The 20682-nt window shown below is 39.3% G+C and overlaps 1 protein-coding gene across 4 annotated transcripts; it reads right to left on the bottom strand.

Annotated features, from left to right (window-relative positions):
• Nucleotides 1–1931: 1931 nt before the first annotated feature.
• Nucleotides 1932–19891, bottom strand: LOC134640025 (uncharacterized). 4 transcript variants are annotated; one of them, XM_063491585.1, is made up of 8 exons: nt 19713–19891; nt 18140–18197; nt 14119–15232; nt 12331–12494; nt 8672–8852; nt 7106–7169; nt 6487–6586; nt 1932–3037 (listed from the first exon to the last, which is right to left on the bottom strand). In XM_063491585.1, exons 3-8 carry the CDS (start codon nt 14867–14869, stop codon nt 3008–3010), a joined length of 1290 nt encoding a protein of 429 aa, XP_063347655.1. In that variant the 5' UTR covers nt 14870–15232; nt 18140–18197; nt 19713–19891; the 3' UTR covers nt 1932–3007. The 4 variants fall into 4 exon arrangements, with proteins under 4 accessions (XP_063347655.1, XP_063347656.1, XP_063347657.1 ...); XM_063491586.1 differs by lacking the exon at nt 18140–18197; XM_063491587.1 differs by lacking the exons at nt 6487–6586; nt 7106–7169.
• Between the last annotated feature and the right edge of the window lie 791 nt (nt 19892–20682).

Below are 20682 nucleotides of genomic sequence, written 5' to 3' on the forward strand. Positions count from 1 at the left end.
TTGTCTTGAAACAGTCTGCTTCTGAGAAGGAATGTGCGTAGGCTGTAAAGAAAAGATTTTGCAGAGAATATAATGTAACCTACTGTGCATATCTTCCTCTTATTATTATTAATCTTCAAGCTCTCTTTTGCTGGCTTCTCACAACTTAACAGGAAACATAAAAACCAGATCAGTGTGTTTGATTTTCTGTATATTTCTCAGAGCATGTTACCAGGATACACAAATGTGGCTTTTCTCCAACCACTTCTGCATGGAAGTAATCTGCACATTTAAACATTTCTTTATATGTCAGCGACAAATAATTGCAGACAGATTGCAACCAATTAATTCCATGAACACAACAAATATTGATCTTGCTTATTTAGTCTTAGTCCTCCTACACATCCTTGAAACACAGACAAATGCCTTCTTTCATCTAGCGGGTCCAGGGTGAATTACGATGACTGGCTTTTTTCTGACTTTCTCAAGCATGTGATGGATACAGCGGCTGAGATACACACAAGTGAGATACAGAAATCAGCTCTGAAAAGGGCAGGGCCCAAGGGGGGTTAGCGAGTTTTACCACAGCATCGCTTGGGATGTAATTTGTTGGAAATGATCGTGAGAAATTCTGTGATGAGTTGTGTAGAAGAAAATCTTTGAATGTAGACTCATGTGGTTTCTGAGCTGACATTTTTAAAACACTAAGCCTTTTAAACCTGTTGTGCCCTGATTTGCTCCTATAAGTTTTCTTTGTCTTTTTTCTTTTGCGTGGCAAACTTTGAAGTAAGAGTTGAAATAATGTGGCATTAAACCTAGTTATCTGCACAACTTATAATTGTAATGACTGATGGAATAAATGTAAGACCTTGACTGAACTAGCATGATTCAATTTCTCAGAACAATCTATATTAAAAAATATGAGTCACCTCTTATTTCATCTCCTCTTCCTGTTTCACTCCGTCTCTGTGCCCAGGCACACAAACCGCCATAAATCAGGCCCCATCTGTGTTCTGCACAGGCTACCTGGTGTGGTTTAGCCTAATCTTTTTTAGTGAGTGTGCTGCAGGCAAAAAAGTCACAGATGTCTCTCTGCGCAGGCGTCATTTCACTTCACATTTCCACTGAGGTTACAAACTGAAAAAAAAAGAAAAACTGAGAGCAAGGGAGAAAGAGGAAGAATTTCATCGCTTTGCCTGAGCTGACTGGAGTTATGTCTGCGTTAGGTCTTTAAAAGTGTGTCAGACAGTGTCTGTAGATTTTAATTTTCTCTGAAGAAAATGATTGAACCCTGTTGAGCTGTTGTTGATGCATATCTATAGTACAGAGCTGATATAGTTTTGTCTTTTTAAATGACTACCTATTGTTCAGCCTGAGATTCTTTGATGGCTTTAAAGCCTTAATACACCTAAATATAAAAACACATGATGTCATTGAGGCTAGATGTCCAAATAGTATGCCTGCTAGGGATATGCCTAATGACTAAACGCTTGTAATGAGTGGCTTTGCATGGACATACACATTTAGCACTGTAAGCTCACTTCTTTCTAAGCCTGCCATATCAGTCTTACCCCTCAGGGCACTTGAGTCAGTCAAAGCCATTGGGAAGCCAGCTGAGGGGCCTCAGAGCACATAGTACACATTCTGCGGAGATAACGCTGTGACATACAGACACATGATGCCTCAGAGAGAGACGGGCTGACTGACAAGCACTCGTCTCCTCTTATACGACTGCCTGTCAGTATGTGTTCATCAACTGGAACCAGTCTACATGGCAGGAGGACATTTCTCCCGTGCGCATTACTTTTGCAAAATGGCTTTGCTGGCCTGACAACACAGGCAGGAGTAAAGTCAGTAGTTATTGATGCTGTTTACTGCACCTAAGGGCCTTAATTAATCACTTTAATCCTAGTGGAGAATGAAATACAGCAGTAAGCAAATTTAACCTTTATTAAACATTTAACGTAACATTTTGCATTTACTCCAAAGCAACTGACTCACCAAAGAATTTACTCTTTGAATATACTGTGTTTTTCCTGCAGCACATGTCCTTCCCGTCTTCTCTCCTCATCCCAGCAGACACTGTTTAAATGCCACAGAGTTGTCAGTCACCTTTACAAGGTATATGTGGTCTGCGGTCCCAGGCTGTGCTCAGGAGTCTCCTCTCTTATTACAATGTCATCTTTGGTTTGGAGCTGTGTGACAAAGGCCCCTTTCACGGGTGCTGCAAGTCTCCTGAGTTCGATTAGCTTGAAATTCCACTGTTCCGGATGGGAGGTTCCACAGGCCTCGAGGCACATGTGAAGTCAATGACGAAACATAGCCTCCCTCTCCTGCTTTATGAACACCTACTGTACAGAAACAATGACAGCCAAGGTTTTCTGGTTAAAGCACCAAGGCTTGACTTCCTGTAAAATAACTTTAACGCAGAATGTCCGAGGGATACATTCAGTTTATTTTGCAGCCCTTGAGCGACATTTGTGGAAAAAGATATATCCAATGAAGAAAACCACCAGGAAAGAAACTGGTCAATTTAGATGATTATGTCTGTTTTGTTTGACTGCTGCATGTTTATTTGACCAGCAAAAAAGACCTGACAACTGATAAACTCATCACATTTGTCGGTAATGAGCAATTGTCGGTGGTAGGTGGGGTGTGTGGGCTTTGTTATTGTTTGCACACAATTGATCTCACACAGATTTCACTTCATGCAATTTTCACCTGCAGACTACTTTTACAAAATTGCCTATTTAATAATAATCTGGCATCTCTGTTTAGTGTCAGATTGAATCATATCAGTAACAGATAATAGCCAAAATACATTATCCTCAACTAATAAAAGCCTGGTGACAATATCTGCAATATCATTTTTTTTTTGGGTTACAGGATGCAAAAATACAACATCAAATGACATAGCATGACTTAAGTAAGAAATTAAAGGAGTTATACAGTAATTATTATTGCAAAGTGTTAAACTTGAAGATTCAGTGACTGGTCAGTGAAGTATCCCCATTCGCCGGTGTCTGATTTATCTTTGCAGGACCTGATCCAGAATTTTCTGCAAGACAAGAAAAACAACAATCTCCTGAGAAACAGATCAAAAACATATCTGTCTACTCTTAGACCTCCCTTCTCTTTTAAGAACAGCTCAGCGTCACTCAGGTAAGACTCAGGCTGCCAAATTGGCTTTCACTTCCATCAGCTTCACCCCTGAGAAGGCTAAGCTCAGGTAGGGGGAATAATTATAGCTTGCTTCCTGACCATACACCCCTGCTATGCAATCATGCTTCTCTTACAGTACTACACAACAGCTGAAATGAAATTTCAGCCAGCATTCACAACCACCCACCCTCTACACTGTGCTATCAGACCCTGCTGTGAGTCTTAGCTGGGCTCCCCCCTGTGTGTGCATGTGTGTGTGTGTGGGTTGGAGAATTTCTGATGACATGAAACCTCTAAAGCACACAGTGTTTGTTAGGGAGGAACACACTCCTTTTCTCTCAGTCTCTGTGGTTGGGCCCAGCTAATGGCTTCATTTGAGAGGTGGGAAGGTCACACTGGCATCATAACTGCTCCATTTCACCAGGAAATAAAATATTCTCTTACAGAGCGATTTGACATCACACTTTCTTCTACAGTTGCTCGCTGTGTCAGTAAACCACACGACTGTGATTTACTGTAGATTCACAGTTTTCTTAAAAATGAAAGGGAGGCCTAAGGCAAAATGGTTCCCAGCGTGCCTACACAGTGGCAAAGGAGAAATAAGCCTTTCAATTTTAGATCATATTGAATAAGATCATGGAAAAACATGTGCACACACCGTTTCTCTCTCTCTCTGTCTGTCTTTTGTGCGCACACACACACACACACACACACACTGAGACTGTCATAATTGTGTAATTATCTGTAAGAGATTGGAGACATCTCTTCACATCTCTTCACATTTTTCACATCTCACCTGACTGACAGTGAATTCATTGTTCTGGTTATGTTAGAGACTGAAGGCTCGATCATAAGGGAAGCCGAATGGATCTGTCTGACACCGCATGTCCTAAATATATCATTCATTCGCCACAGGCCCCTAACAGTTGGAGGATGTGGATGCCTCCACATCCTTCATCTGTGCTGCATCATGTCAGCATTGCCTAATGGATATAAGCTTTTGTAGTGCTAGATTTTTCTGTAGCAGTGAAAGCCAAAACGACATGGTTGTGTAAAGGATGAAACAGGCTTAGCTGTAATGCAGTAATGATTTTGTTCTGGCATGACTGATAAGAAGGTTCTTTAATGCTTTCTGATTTTTGAACACACCGCAAATAACAGATTTCAAGCAAATATGAGGATTTGTGTTTAGATAGACCTTAATGTTGAATTCATACACTGGCGATACTCCAGAGTGAGAAATGACAGAAACATCAGCAGTTGAGCAGTGACCTCTGGTGGACAAGGATCAAACCACGTTTCATTTTTAGATGCGGACACTATATTCATTAATCAAGATATAATTGCAGATGGTTAAAGACATCTGAACATATATATTATAATTTGTTTAAGTTGGTTTTTCTGTGAAATTGTTTGCTTTTAGCTTTTCTGAGAAATATGCTAAAACATGCTAACATGCTGAAGAATGACTGGCCTCTTGTTTTTTTGGCTGTGTGTGATTATGTTTCTATTAATTAATCCAGTCAAATACAACTGAAAATACTGAAATATTACTTGAGTATACAGTACTGTGCAAAAGTCTTGAGCCACCCCTCATTTATTTATATTTTGCTTTAAAGGAGCCAGACTTGTAAATTTTTTTGAGTGGTCTTGAGCAACAGTCCTCCACGCTCTCTGAAAGACTTTAAAAGCTTTTCTGCGGACGGTGACTGCCTTTTTTTTTTTTTTTTTAACTCATTTTCAGTCCAGCAGCTTAACACTTACCTAAGAATCATTCAAAACGGCACCTAAGTCAAAGGATGAACCAGGGTTATGTATACATTTTTGCAAAGAACCAATTTTAAATAATATCTTTAGGCACTTTGTTACTTGACACCTGCCATAAAAGTCATACCTTGTTTCTTTTATTGAAAAGATAACACAATTTGACAAGCATAAACATGTATTTTTGGACCAACAAGGTGAATCCTAATGAGCTATTGTCTGAAAATGTGTTATATCTTAGCATGATGTGCAGTGTGTCCTTAAAAACCGAGAAAACTGGACAACTGGAGGACAAAAGAGAAAGTGGCAGTTCTGAAAAACTACAGTAGTATCTGAAAATCATGACCTGAAGAAATACGGTGAAAAACATTTACAGGACCTGAGAGATGGACCTACACCTTCAACCGTGTCAACAATCTACTTTTCAACAAAGTCTGATTACAAATGGTCTCAGTGAGAAAGAAAGGGAAAACAGGGAGACAAGACTAATGTATGTCAATTAAATTGGATTGAAAATCAGTGGCAACAGGTCTTATGGAGTGATGAACCAAATTTTTACACTTTGTCTCAAACAGTTAATATGTATGGAGGGGGTCAGGAGAGAGATACAACAGTGAGTGTCTCCATCTGTAAAACAGAGTGTACGCTATGCATTTCAGTACTTTTATTTTGATCCACCATGCAAAACCATCCAGAAAGCATCTGAATGGCTACAGCTTCTTTTTTCAGCATTACAATGATCCCGGACACACTGCCAGCACAATAAAAGCATAGCTGGATAGAAAAACACACAAGTCCACAGTCACAGATTGGCCTCCAAGGGACTGAGCTTCTACATTGTTGAAGCAATGTGAGATCATCTTGACAGAGAATAGAACAAAAGGCAGCCAACATCCAAGAAAGAGCAAAAGACCTGGAGAACTATTCCTGAAGACTACTTAGAGCGATTCAAAGAAAGCTTACCTAAAAGAGTGAAGGCTGTGTTGAAGAATAAAGGTGGTCATACCAAAAAACTGAATTTTTAAGCTTGTTAGAGCTGTACAAACTCAGTTTTCAGTTGCCTTCCATTTATCTTTGCATTCGATTCAATACATTGTTGCATTTGTAATGTTAAACAGCACAAAATATGTATTTAAAAATGAGCAGTTTTGGGGTTCTATGGGTACAACTATCAAACTAGAGAGTGGGGCTGGAGCCTATCCCAGGTGGAGTTGAGCTAGAGGCAGGGTACATGCTGGACTAGTTGCCAGTCCATCCGTAGGCTAACACAGAGAGTTCCTCACAACCGCAGCCAAATTAGAAACACCAATTAATTTCACGCAAATGTCGCTCAACTGTGGGGGGAAGTGAGGCTATCCAAAACCAGAACAAAAACTTCCCACCTGACTAGCAGGTCACAATCCAAAACCTTCTTGCTGTGAGTTGACGCTATACTAATCTGTGCCCCACAATGCCATCCTTTGGATCAACCCTTCTTGTGTTTTCTTTTGTTCTTCGGGAGCATTTTTAATGTTGACAGTTTTCATGCACAATAATCAGTGTTCAGGACTGATTTTTATACCAAAATCACCCAAGCACTACCTTTTTAAAGACTTCGGCCCGCAGTCTGTTGGTTTGAGATACAGCCCTTCTTTTTTCCTCCTCCTTTCTCTTTGTCACCTCTGGCAGCATGTTGTAAATCCTACAGACAGAAAAAGGCATATTCATACGCAGCAGGGGAATATAGTATCAGAAGTTTGAGGGTGGCTGAGCCATGCCAGCAGACTGGCATACTAGAGATGAGGTTTTATCTAGTGAGACCACAGCCAGTGAAAAACCTGGATCCACTGATAAACAGGTCTCGCTCAGACTCCTTTTTCATTCCCGCAACTACAGCCAATTTGTCAAGAGATCCTCCAAGCCAGATAATGTTGCTTTTGAAAAAAAATTACAATGGGCAGCCATCATCTGATCAGGTGTGCCTTTCCAGATAAGGGAAGAAAAAAAAATAGATAAGGTATACAGAGGAAAGCTCATATCTCCTGCCAAGACATTTGGGCGTCAAAGATCTATTGTATCCATACAGCATGCATATGTGTGAATGTGCATTGTGTGGATGCATCCAGATATGAGGGTGATGGATTGTGCTGAATTAAAAAAAGCACAGTGCAACAAGAAGAAGAGTGACAATGTCTGACTCTGGTTTGATCTGAGAACTCACCGTCTGGACCTCAGCTGCATCTCTCTACTCGATATAGACCTCTCTCTAGGCTTGAAAAGGTTATCTAGGACACCCACACACACACACCCACACACACAGACACACACACAGGCAATAATATGATGCACACACACACAAACACACAGGAATAACAAATAAGAATTAAAATGTAAATGAATCTCACATATGTAAATGAACACTGAGGGCTGTGTGTGATCTCTCTGTTTCAGACAGTTACACACACACACACACACACACACACACCTCTGTATTAGTGCGAGCACTCACAAACACACATACATGGACAGATATCAAACCCACACACATGCCAAGCACGAGCATATCTAGTCCTACTAACTCTGTTTATAATTAGAATCCAAACTTCAGTCAGAGATGACTGTGAGCTATTCATGGTTCCTAATTTCATGACCCCGCCATGACCTTCCAAAACAAAATTCAGAGCCGAGAGATGATCTGAAAACACATCCCTCCTAACTTCAGAAAAAAACAGGCTGTTATCCAGCAAAAAAAGCCACGAAATAATTATTATGTGATGTGTTGCTACTCTTCAAATTAGGATGCATTTATGAACATTTGATATTATGTGACCTGTGGAGAGCTCATATTCCACCAATGTAATAAAATCCCACATTTTTCAAAAGCACAAACTGGAGATTAATGCTCAGAAAAATGTATATAGAAGCCAATTTCTTGCACAGTGAACACCTTTATGAATCTTAAATAACCCAACCACAATTAAAAAAAAATACACATCATTATATGTATTTAAAATTATACTTGGCATTGCATATGAATGCTTTTTTGACTAATCTTTTTTTTAACTTGAAATAGCACAAAACAAAACTAAAGGATTATTATGGTCTATTTTTTGAAACCTTTTTATTTCCTGCATGCAGAAAACAGTGCTTTAACCGATCTGCAGTACCAGATAATGTCCAGCAGAGAGCAAAGTTGGATAAATGCCACTACACTTTAAAGGGAATAAAATGTAATGTCGCCCCCCTTTGTTTCAGTCCACCCCAGTTTAGTTAGGTTAAAAAGAATTATTGGAGAAACAATTCACAGTTCCTCAAAATGCCAGCAAAATTCAATATGGTATGACCACGAGCTTCTTATTTAATTATTTCTCACTCTGTGTGTTAGAGGCTGCAGTGTCTCCAGAAAACTACACTGACTGGAGGAGCTTTCATCCTAGTGCTTCATGGATTTGATGAATGTTTCTGTCTCTGTAGAAGTGACAGAAGAGATGGGATACATGGTAAAAGATCAATGTAGGAGATGAGGGCCTGCTCTGGACTGAATCCTATCTGATCTGCAGTAGCTACACTGTGGATTGCCTGCTGTTGTTGCAAGAGCTCCTGCCTTACTTTTACTTCCACAACCTCCAGGATCATTCGCTGTTACTTAGAGCTCCTGATGTGCTGCTGTCATTTTACAGCAGAATCAAATCATTCAGATTGGTGGGCCAATAAGTATGTGACATTATATTCTACTAAGTGGCTTACTTCTGCTCCAGGTTTCGACATGAGTTATTCAGCTGCTTACCGCTAAGTGGATCTGGTGTGGTGCAGTTCCTCTTTTGCTTGACACGATTTTCCCTAAGGCCCTGCACCAGGTCTGGATTGGAGTCCTGCAGTGATTTCCTTATCCTAGCCCTCTGCTCCAACCTCCTCAGTCTACCCTGAGATTGGCTGATGAAGTCTGGTCTGAAGAGCTCCAAAGCCTCCTGGGGTTGGGTGGGGAATATATATACAGTAAGCTGCTTGTTTGTTGGAAGAATACAGTACATCTCATATACACTAATCCTGTAGAAAGAGAAAGAAAATCTTCACTGGGTTGAAATCTATTTTGAAAACATCCCTAATCTACATCTTAACCTTGGAAAATCCTCTTCACAGCCTTGTAATGGCTAGGAGGTGGAGGCAACATGGAAATATTATGCTTAGCTTTAGTGGAGATAAAGGTAGAAGAGCCTTGCTCACAGGGGGAAGCGGAATCCTTTAAAAAGCTTCACAGAACTCATTGGATCTTTACCCATCACAGCAATAAGATAAAACTACAAAAATGCTTTCAAATAGCAAAAAGAAAAAAGGGAAACTGTAATTAGTAGTTTTTTTCTTTTTTCTCCTTAACTTGTTGAACCCATGTGCCAAAATATGCGAAATGTAAAGATGTGGGACCATAAGCACAAAGCTGGGGGCAGTATAACGAGGATTTAATTTCGGCCAAAAACAGAAGTACAAAATAAGTCTAAACGCAAAGAATTAAGCAACGAATAATCCAGAAGCACAATCTGACGAGGAAACCTGTGATGACAGGTGGTATAACGACAAAAGAGTAAGTAAACTGATGTAAGGAATCAAAGAAAACCAATCTTCAAAGTAAAACAGGAAATAAAAGACAAATACTAAGAGTCTCATGTAAAACATGATGGCGAGGGCAGTACAGGCACGATCAGAAATTAGAGACAGATGGATGAGAGACAGGGAAAACACTGAAATGCAAAAATAAATAAATAAATAAATATACAAGAAACAAAGCACTGGATTGCAAACAATAAATCTTATGAGTAGGAATCATAAAGTAAGACAGCAACAGAACCAGAACTGGGTCTATATAGATATAATACAGAAATCAAAACATAAAGCTGAAAGACATAAAAAAAAAATCTAAAGTTTTCAGAGAAACTCAAGGACCAGGACTGAGGACCATCCTCATCAAGTTTTTTGAATTTAGGATCTTATTGAGCACATTTGAGTTTAACTTTTTGTGCCTTTATTATTCTAAACGTGAGTTTGATTGCTTGTGATCTGTTTGAGTCTTTGTCTTCTGTTTTGTGATCCTGTGTCTGGGTTCATGTATTCATTGTTATCCTGGTACGCTGACACTTTTAGTTTTTCTGTATTATGTGAACTCTGGTCTGTATGGAGAAATGGATTCCTGTTTTTTCATTATTTTTTTCATTACTATTCTAGTATCTTAAAGTTTCACTTGGGTATCTTTGTGTTTATGGAGTTTGAATGCCTGTTAAAATGATTTACAGTCTTAGTTTCGGGTTGTGAATCCTCGGTCAACTTTAGTTTCTCAGCCGAGCTGATTATTTTTCACGAGTGTAATTCCCTTAGTGTTTCTCTGTTTCTTCCCAGTCCGTCTCATTTTATTGTGTTCTCCAAAAGTTAGGTTATTCATGTCTTGGTGTTGTCTTCTTTTAATTGTTTGTTAATTTACTGTTTTATTCTGATAGGTGGCTTTCTCCATTGATTAGAGTTTTACTTCCTGTCTCTTTATTGTCCTGATTGCATTTGCCTACATCTCATTTCTCTTCTGTTTCTCATCCCCAGCCTGTTTTCTGTGTATAAATAGCCCTGCCCCATCCTTTGTTGGAGTGTCTGTTTTACTTTCTTGTTTCCCTTGAGTAGGTCTCTGTGTTTCAGTTTCAGAGGTAGACTTGATAATAAAGCTTGCTTTTATTCTGCTTTGTGTTTGAGTCTGCAAGTGGGTCCACTTTTGAACTAAAATGTAAAAATGAGAAAAACAGCTAAAGTAATAATAATAAAAAAAATCTCTCAAATCACCCATTGAGATGATGCAGCTGTTTACAGATGTTCATTTCAACAGGAAAACAAATTAACACTCTCTGTGTGGGAAAGCTTAATTGAGCAGTGTACATATGTAAAACTTGACTAATGAGGATTTTAAAGGTTACACATGGCACATATACTGCCCTCTTCCATCTTATGTGGTTGCATTGTGACAATACCAAACTGCTTTTTGTAGCATTTTCTTCCCTCCAAAACAACCTTTGTATTATTGGTCATGATTCTGTGCCTTGTAGAATAATTATTTGTGAATTTCTATCCACAGTAGCTTCACTCACCTTCAACATTTTTCTTTAACTTTGATGGATCAAAAGGAGTGGAAAGAGAAGAAATTTGGAAGTCAATTTGCCACTGGAGGGTCTGGTCTATTTTTTTTTCTTTCCTTGAAATTATATTTAATAATATCTTACACAGCTGAAAGAGTGCCTGAAATCATTTCAGTAAAACCACCTACAACACCCTTCAAAAAACAAAAAACAAAGAAACAAAAACTGGGACACTGTGTAAAAAATAAATAAAACAAAATGCAATGCCTTTCAACCCATTTGAAACCCTAAATTTAATTGAAAATGAACAAACACAACATACCAAATACTGAGGCAAAAATTTTGGTTTTTTATGACTCATGTGCTTATTATAAATTTGATGCCAAATTTTGGAAAACTTGTGTAAAAACTTAATTTACAAAGTCCTGAAGTATAAAAACACAATTTTGCATTTGAGAAACAAAGTCAGCAAGGCAAAAACTGAGTTTAAATGTCAACAATAAAGTCAAACATTTGAGAATAAAGATCGATAGATAGATAGATAGATAGATAGATAGATAGATAGATAGATAGATGCATATATTAGACCATGTTTTTCTATAGCCTTATGTAGATACAAGATCTCTTTAAATTTGTAGAAGTACTGATGCATATGTGCAAAAAAAGTGGAGCATTAAGTACTATTAACTGGTTACAATTCTGTCATTTAGGCCAGTGGTCCCCAACCCCCGGGCCTCGGACCGGTACCGGTCCGTGAGTCGTTTGGTACCGGGCCGCGAGAGTTGAGGCTCAGGTGTGAAATGTATGGTTTTCAGGGTTTTTATCGGTTTTCAGCGTTATTTTGTAATCGTTTTTATCGTTAACTGGGTTTTCCTCGGTCTTTTCACGTGTGTTATGAATAAATCTTCTTTTTTCGGTACCGGTACTAGTTTTATTTTGTTGTATTTATCCGCGACACCTTAAAGGCCGGTCCGTGAAAATATTGTCGGGCATAAACCGGTCCGTGGCGCAAAAAAGGTTGGGGACCGCTGATTTAGGCTATAGGGAAATTTGACCCCTCTGGCCATTTGTGGCATTGCAACAACAAACAGCTCTTGCAGCCAATAAAGCATTTTTCTGGGTATCACCAAAAATAGATATCTATGAGGCTGTTGTTCTTAAACATTTCTGTTATGATGTGGGACTCCATGGAGGTTTCATTTCAATAAAACCTCCCAAAAAAAGGTCAATATAAACTCTGAAGTAGCTTTCTTAAAACAAACAAACAAACAAACAAACAAACAAATCAATAAACAAACAAACAAACAAACAAAAAACAGTATAGAAAAATGGCTCATACTTGGAGGCTGAGAGTCTTGGGAGTGCCTTCTAGAGAACTGGTCTTCAGTTGGGAATCATAATAACAGGTCTTATCCAAAGTAGGAACTCTTTCAGTTTTCTGTGGAACAGTCATCTTTTTGCCCTTTGCAGGTCTCTCTTGCTTGCTCCATGTTTCGGAGACCACTTGACGGACACAGAAAAAAGTGAAATTTAATTTGGGGAGTCTTGTCAATCAAACCCAAAGTAGATTTCAAAGAGCAAGATGATTTTCCCCGTTTCACAAGCAAAAATAATTTGAAGTTGTGTTTGTGTTAAGCAGTATCTTTTGCAGTTTGTTCCAGTTAATTTCTTTCCGTCACTGTAATAAAGATTTCACAGTATGCTTAAGCTCCAGCTAAACTTTTATAATTTGCAAAGGGATACACACACACACACACACACACACACACACACACACACACACACACACACACACACACACACACACACACACACACACACACAGATAGATAGAAAAACCCAGAGGGAACACGAGTGTGGCCCATGAATAATGTAAAAGATGGCAGCGCATCCATCCAGCACCCGTAACCCCATTCCTGTAGCTTTTGTAGAATATATATCTCCACTGAATACCCTGTCATAAGCATATGGCATGTATATAGAGCACTATTACAAAGTAGCGTCACCGGTCAAACTATTTCTATAGGAGGTAGCTTTCCCTCTTGGCTTCACTATAAATTCCAGTGAAAAGGAAATCATCCATTAACAGCTTTTCATCTTACATCAAGTGAAAAATATAAAATGAGTACAAAGAACAGTCACTTGGAATGTAAAACAGTGATGAAGTAAAAACCAGAGGAATTTCACCAAGGAGATGATTATTTGTCTAGGACCTCAAATTTCAGTGCTATAGGCCTACTGGGCTCCTGCCTACAAGCAAGTGAGGCTTTTTAGTCAGTTTTAGAAGTGCAGATATGTTGATTTTTATACCTTTGTACACATCCTGTTTAACTGCTTCCCCATTTTTTCTGTCTTAAACTAAGATAAGATATGTGGCTACTGTAACTTCATATTTAAGGATTTATTCAAACATTGCACAGATAAGACTACCTCTCAGCAGTGTGTGTTTTAAGATGGTGTTTGAAGTGAAATAGTTGGTCTCCTACACCAAAAGACCAAATTTTGCATTTAATAATAGACCATGTTGTAGTGTGACACTGAAAATCTCACATGTGCTGAACAACTCTGTTATTTTGGGGCTGGTTTATTGTCTCAATTGCCATCTAAAACAGGAAATTCCTCTGTGGCATAAATAAAATTATACACTTTTTCAAATAATCCTTTCATAAAATCTTGTCCTGACTTCTTAAGAGATTGGAAGATTCTTAAAATCCTCCAGTTTATTTTAAGTCTATTGTTAAGATATGCAGCAGCAAAGTGTGAAAAGTAAAAGGAGGATGAAAGAAAGTGTTTGCACTTTAATAAAGCTTGCAGTTGAGCTGAGTGTGTGCTTGTATCAGCTGGGATTTATTTAAACAATGTGAATGTACAGTAGGATAAGTGTGGTAGGTGTGTGTGAGTCTATTATCCATGCATGAAGTATAAATCAAAAGGTGACAGGCAGAGTGAAAAAATGAGACTTTCTACCCTCCAAGACCACATTTAGATTACTTTCACACCTACAGAATAATGCAATCTTATCTACAGCAGCTTTAGAATATATAAGGCAGTCAAAGGAGTATACAGATCAGTTGGCATGGCCACTTTAAATTTTTAGACTTGTGAATCAAGGTGATGAAATTCATACCTGAGCCAGTTTCGAAAGTGTGTTGCCTATGCCTGAAATTTCTCCATGCAGAGAAGCTAGCCTCATCTGCATTCCCCTTCTGTGTGCCAGTCTTTGTGTTTGAGGGACCTGGCCCTCTGAATGACAATAATCCCAAAGTATTACTGAGGCAGTGCATGTCTGAATCCTCATTCTTGCTGTTAACACCACAAGCGGGTGGTGTTCGGTTGAACCTGTAGACCCCGTGCTTTGATAGAGGGCCTCTGCAGCGACCCGAAGAGCTCTCTCGGCCATTACGTTGGTTGCTGTCCAACACGGCTGCTCTGGATTTCACATATCCCTCATTGCTTTTGGCTGGTTTGCTATCTTTAGAGGATCTGTGGCAGGACGAGGCACCAAGGCGAATTGACAAAGTAGACCTACACAAAGCTGGTTTACGTGCTCCTTTCCCCTGTAGTTCCACAAGGGAAATACAAAGTGGCTTGTCCAAAAACACAAAGGATCTAGTGCACCTCAGAGGCACCTCGTGATAAACACAAGACCGGTAAGAAGGCTGTGAGGAGAACAGGTTCTTTACTGAGCCACCAATCACTTCCTGCTTTCTGTCTTCCTCTGTATAGCTCAGTCTGCAGTGCACAAGTTGTACTTTCTTCTTTCCGGGATCTTTCACTGCCAATCCATCAGCTGGTGAGTAGGCCCGTCTGAAGTCACTTGGCATCAGGTAGGTAGGATTCGGTCTGCACACGTTCAGTTGGGAAACTGAGACTCTCATGGTGGGTTTAGATTGGGCTCTTCTCCCAAAGGTTTCTGCCACTTCTGGAGGAGTTGCTAACTTCACAGGTTGTGTTGGCGTGGATATCTTGGAGACTTAAAGTGATGGTAGGACCTTATGGGCTCCAGTGAAGAGGGAGGAAAATGTCTCTGTGGACTCTTTACAACCACCTCTGGGGGTATCTTCAGTCCGAAACAAGCTGGAAAGTCCACTGAAGATATCCAGTAACTGTTGCCTGAGAATAGACCGTCTCTGCTGTTGCTCTAAGAGACACACTCGCCTCACACTTGCCTCTTACCCCCACCACACACCCAGCGACAGGACATTTCTGTGCAGTGAAGCGGTGATATCCGTATTTGAGGGCTATGAAAAGACAAAGAAAAGAAAAATGTCTTGTATCAGAATTGTGCTCCAAGTCTTCATTTATTTCCCCTGCAAACCAAGAGGTTCTGTAGTTGAAATGAAACAAAGAAAGACTGCAAATACAAAGATATGAACTGCTGTAATGTGACAGGGCAGACTTATCATCTGCTCTCCTGTGCTACTTGTTTCTTTATCTGTTGCTGTTTCCATGACAATGTGCAACTTGATGGACAGCATGTGGGGACAAATTATCCACGACATTTAAAATGAACAATCCAGTTGGTCCTTTGAAAAACAAAGATCAGTGCCTTCCCTGTTTCTATTTCAAACTTCAACTAAAAAAAGAAAATCAAAGATCGAACAGGACAGTTTCCTACTGTCGCTGTAAGGATACTTTACCGGTTAATATATTTTTTTCTTCTGATCGTCTTTGAAGGGCAAACTATGAAACATCTTCCCCAAACATCCCTTGTGTTGACTCACATCCTCGAGAGCTAAATATCAGGAGACGTTTGCACAAATATAATTTGGATTAATGAATGACATTTCCTCTTGCTTGAATGTTATTATAAACCAATATTAAAGAAAACTTTAAACATAATTAGTTTAGAGATTCAGCAACGTGGAATTGCAGATCGAAATTATGTATAAACATGTTTGTTTTTGCTGGATATGTATCTTTAGCTGACAGTAGGTTGCTGTCCCAAATCATTTTTAATCCTCAATTTAAATGCTTTTTGTTGAGAATTAAATGTTAAGATTTGATTTTCCACTTACATCTTAAAGTACAAAATACCACAAATACACAGTGAAAGATCGCACTGTGCAGTAGCGAGCTCAGCGATATTTGCAGACACGGTTTACGTCATCGGTCTAGGTCACAAGACCTCAAATAAGTATAACAAGAGCTGTTCATTGCTGTTAACTGTCAATAAGTTTGGAAATCTCCAGCTGTGGAAACCTGCTGACATCGACCAGCTGTCTTATAATTCTTTCATCTGTCAGCTCAGTACAGAGACAACATTAGCCCACTGCGGTTTCTGATTTTGGCTGCACACACCATGTATGACTTAAAAGAGAAGTCCACTTCAAAGGCACACTCCTCAACATAAAATACAATTATCAGACTTACCCACTCATCACAAAAGTACACCTATCCTGTCACAGAAAATGGTATTTCCGTTAACACTTCGATATCACATTATTCACTCCACTTTATCATGCCATCATTTATTCCACGCTCGGAGCCATGCTCATTCCCACCTAACAGCATCCAAAAGAAAAATCTCTCTCTCTTGCTTTCTGCTTCCCAGCTGAGCTGACGATGACTCTCCTAACATAGTTATCTGCCTGCTTGGCTGGCACATTTTGGATAATGTCTTGACACCATACAATAGCCTAAATGTTTTGTCCTATTGTTTCAGAAGACAAAGAAAAAGGCTTAATCAACTCATTTTATTCACCACTGAGCATAGTTCAGTTTTTTAATCATGATACCCCAAGTGCACTGCTCTCTAAACAAAGCCCAGTGCAGTTATTACAGTCAATAAAACTGAGATTATTATGAATGGAGGCGTAATTTACTCTTTAAATATACTTGTCAAGCACACAGAGCATTCATTCAGTGTTATACAATGCTACAGTGAGACCTTGCAAATATAAGTCTCGCTGTTGGCCCGTTCAGATGTTTGCATGAATTGTACAGATCATATTATACAAGGGAAGTAATTATGTTTACTGTGTGTGCTCCACTTTGAGGTGAATCACTTGGGAACTGAATGCAGGCCCGAACAACAACGCTGAAATAGAAATTAATACATACATGTTTTCAGCCCATTTTCCCTTTGATTTATTTTCTCGTTAGCCAACAAGCGTAATTGAAATTATTTGAATATGCAGTGTTTTTAAAAAAAAAAGATATTTAAGAATTTAGATCATCAGGTGAGTTTTTTGACAATAAACATGGTAACATGAATTAAAAAAAATGAAATGACCAAAAGCCTAAATTGATATTACTCGGCCTGTGTAGCTGTTATACTGGAAAACACATTCATTATTGACTATCTCTTTTAATGGACCAGACCCTTTAGGGGTGCCAGAATTTACTGATATTGATGATGACTGATATGTTAAAGATATAGAAATATAGATATCATGTCTACATTTTGTAAATTATCAAATACTTCAATTTTTCAACTACTCATTAATGCAAATATCTAATCTGTCAATCACCCTCCAGTTCACTGAATTAAGGCACAAGACAAGACTCGACTGATGCTGAAGTTCAAATGGGAAAGAAAAGTGATTTAAGTGACTTTGAATGTGGCGTTGCTGTTACCATGTTTCAGCAGATCTGAGAATTTCAGAAATACTTGATCTCCTGGGATACACAACACAACAATCTTTACCGTTTACAGAGAAAAGGCCAAAAAGAGAAAATACCCAATAACAGGCAGTTCTCTGGGCAAGCTTTGTTGATGCCAGATGCCATAAGAATATGGGCAGACTGGTTTGAACTGATTGGAAGGCAACAGTAACTCAAATAACCACTGAAATAACCATGGTATGCAGAACAACATCTCTGAACTAATGACAAACTTTGACACAGATATGCTACAGCAGTAGAAAGACCTAGCAGGTGCTGCTCCTGCCAGTAAGAACGAGAAACTGGGGCTACAGTTCACCAAGGCTCACCAAACTTGGACAAAGGATTTTGGACAATTTCTCCTGCAACGTTTAGATTGGTTGAGTTAGCATTTGATGGAAAACAATGGGAAAGCATGGATCCATTCTACCTTGTATCAGTGGTTGAGGATGGTGGCTGTGTGATGGTGTGGAGAGTATGTCTTTGGCACACTTTTGGACCTTTTAGAACCAAGTGAGCATCATTTAAACACCACAGCCTACCTGAGTATTGTTGATGATCATATCCATCCCTTTGTGACCTCAGTGCACCCATCCAACGCTACCAACAAGAAAATGCAGTAAGTTCAGATAATCTCAAGCTGCTTTCCTGAACAGGACAATGATTTCATTGTCATTGTAGTCAAATGACCTCCACAGTCACCAGGTCTCGATCTACCTTTGGAATTTGGATGAATGGCAGATTCACATGTTTATAGTATTTTAGTACCGGCTACAGTTTCTCAAACTTGTATTTTATGTATAATTTAATTGCCAAGAAGAATGTAAAATATATAAATGACTGATAGCATTAGCATGTTACCCCTACTTCATACTTTTTTCTGACAGCTAGCACAAGCGGCTGAAAAGGCTCCAGAGGAGCACTGCCTACTCCTGCATCAGAAATGAGTATCCCACTCTTTTTGATTTGTTTTATGTAGGTTTTAAAAAAATGAAATTAACTAAGGTTAATGAAGAATTGAAAGAAAGACACACTGTTGGTCTGCCATGTCTTACTCTATAGAATAGAAGCCAGTCTTGTTCTTTAAAAGTAACCATTAAGCATCAACCAGTCAGTCTGTGAGAGATTGGAAGAAAATACGCAAGCTGCATATGTGAGAAAAATAGCAAGGTGCGCATGGAAGACAGAGTGACAACACACAGACAGTGAACAGGGTTTGAACTTGGCAGATGTAAATATTTGCTTATTGTTGCATGCATGGAAACCAGTGATTGAGTAAACCTTTGTGTCCCTGACAGTGCCAGGAACACAGAGGGAGGCAGTGGGACCTACAGCTGGTTAGGAAGCAGACAGGCTGTGCAGAACTGTGGGCATATGAGAGATAAACCCATCAGCACAGCCAGTGTTGAAACGAGGCTTACTGAGAGAGCTCTGAGAGACAAAATACTGGTATGTGTGGTTATTAGCATAGGTCGTTTCTGTCATGAACTAGTGTTATTACCCCGGCCTTCCACTTTATGCATGCAGTGTCTTTAATTTCTCTGCAAGCTTGCCTTACAATGCAAAACAAAACAAAGAACCCAGCTATTTTCCACTCTCTATTAAATTATTAGTTCAATTATTGTTCGAGCACACATTCAATATTGATCAATGTGTCACGGATTATGAGGAAAACATACACGTTGCATTCATGCGTGCTCCTCATTATGAGCTGTGGCAGTGGCATACTTGTTCCTGGATTAGTGGAATTATTTCAAAGTGAGTCAAGCATGCCGTAATAGTCCTGACTGTGGGACACTGGAATGTGGTCACATGGACAGTAATTAGTTCAAAATCACAATAACAAAACATGCCACTGGCCTCAGGAGTTTTTTATGGAAATTAAAACCCAAAAAGCCTCCCAAAAAACATTTTGAAGATTAGTTTTCCAGAAAGTCTGTTCGGTTTGGGTAGATTGTATCGGTAACTCCTATGACCATATTGTCTATCATAATATATTTTCCATAAGGGTAAAAATTATTGACCTAACATTTACTTTAAATCCAAACACATTTTTTTAACAAAATTTCATCAGTCTGAAATCTCCTGTCCAACCATAATGTGGAGCCTTCTTACCTTATAAAGAAGAGTATCTGTGTTAAAGAGGTGACTGTCCAATCTTTCCTTGGAAAAGATATAACCCCTTTTTCAGCAGCGGCCACTGTGTGAGCTGTCCTGCACTCAGCCAGGAGTATAACAGATCTGTGTAGTCATCAGGTAGAGCTGAGAGTGCTCTGTGGTATTTTCTCAAGCCGTAGTGGAAACTCCTCTCAGCTGACAGGGGCTCAAGGAGAAAAGAAAAACCAATCAACTAAGTCAATATGTTTATAAAAATTAGCCAGTGAGCTTAAGTTAGCCAACTGAGAGTGAACAGCCGATTACACTGTGCAAACAAAAAAGAAGTCCGTGGTAGAAGTTTAACCACGATGGCTCTGGTGGACACACTTCACTGAATTTTAATATTTCCCAGTTACTTCTCTACAAATGCCTCTGGTTTAGTTGTGCTGGTTAAAAAATAACCCCCGGGGATTTATGAAGCTTCCAGCACTCCTTTAGGCCTTGTTTGAGTGGAGTCCTTCAGACAGACAGCTCAGGATGTCCTTTCCTCCTCCTCTGTCCCCAGAGCCCAGGCTCAGGTAACAGAACAGGTGACTGGCTCTCAGGTTTCAGGACATGCATAATAACTCCCTAATGCACAAGTTATTAATGGAGTTAGAAGCTGTCCACAGCTCCCACAGTTCACTTTACTGATGCAGCAAAGACAAAAAAAATATATAGGAAAAAGTACAGCTGTTTGCACCCAGTTTTACTCTTTCCAGTGCTTGCTCACACCAACGTGTTTTCCCAAAGCTGCTTTGAAAAGACAAATACATCTTCTCAGTATAGGCCGACCAGGACACAGACGAAAGAACAGCGCGGGTAAAGGCAAAACTATAAATAAATGTCTAGATTCAGTACAGCGCTGAAAGTGCTGAATATTCACCTTATTGTTTCTCCCTTATATGAAACCCAGCCAAAATAGGTTGGCATTAAAATCACACTAAAA

The sequence above is a fragment of the Pelmatolapia mariae genome, linkage group LG13, assembly GCF_036321145.2.
Source record: "Pelmatolapia mariae isolate MD_Pm_ZW linkage group LG13, Pm_UMD_F_2, whole genome shotgun sequence".
Taxonomy (NCBI): Eukaryota; Metazoa; Chordata; class Actinopteri; order Cichliformes; family Cichlidae; genus Pelmatolapia; species Pelmatolapia mariae.

Coding starts and splice junctions, on each gene's coding strand:
- LOC134640025 (XM_063491586.1), bottom strand. CDS start 14,869: ATGAGAGTCTCAGTTTCCCAACTGAACGTGTGCAGACCGAATCCTACC. Junction 12,495..14,118: donor CACTTTCGAAACTGGCTCAG/GTATGAATTTCA, acceptor GTGTCCGTCAAG/TGGTCTCCGAAACATGGAGC. Junction 6,587..7,105: donor ATGCAGCTGAGGTCCAGACG/GTGAGTTCTCAG, acceptor TTCTGTCTGTAG/GATTTACAACATGCTGCCAG.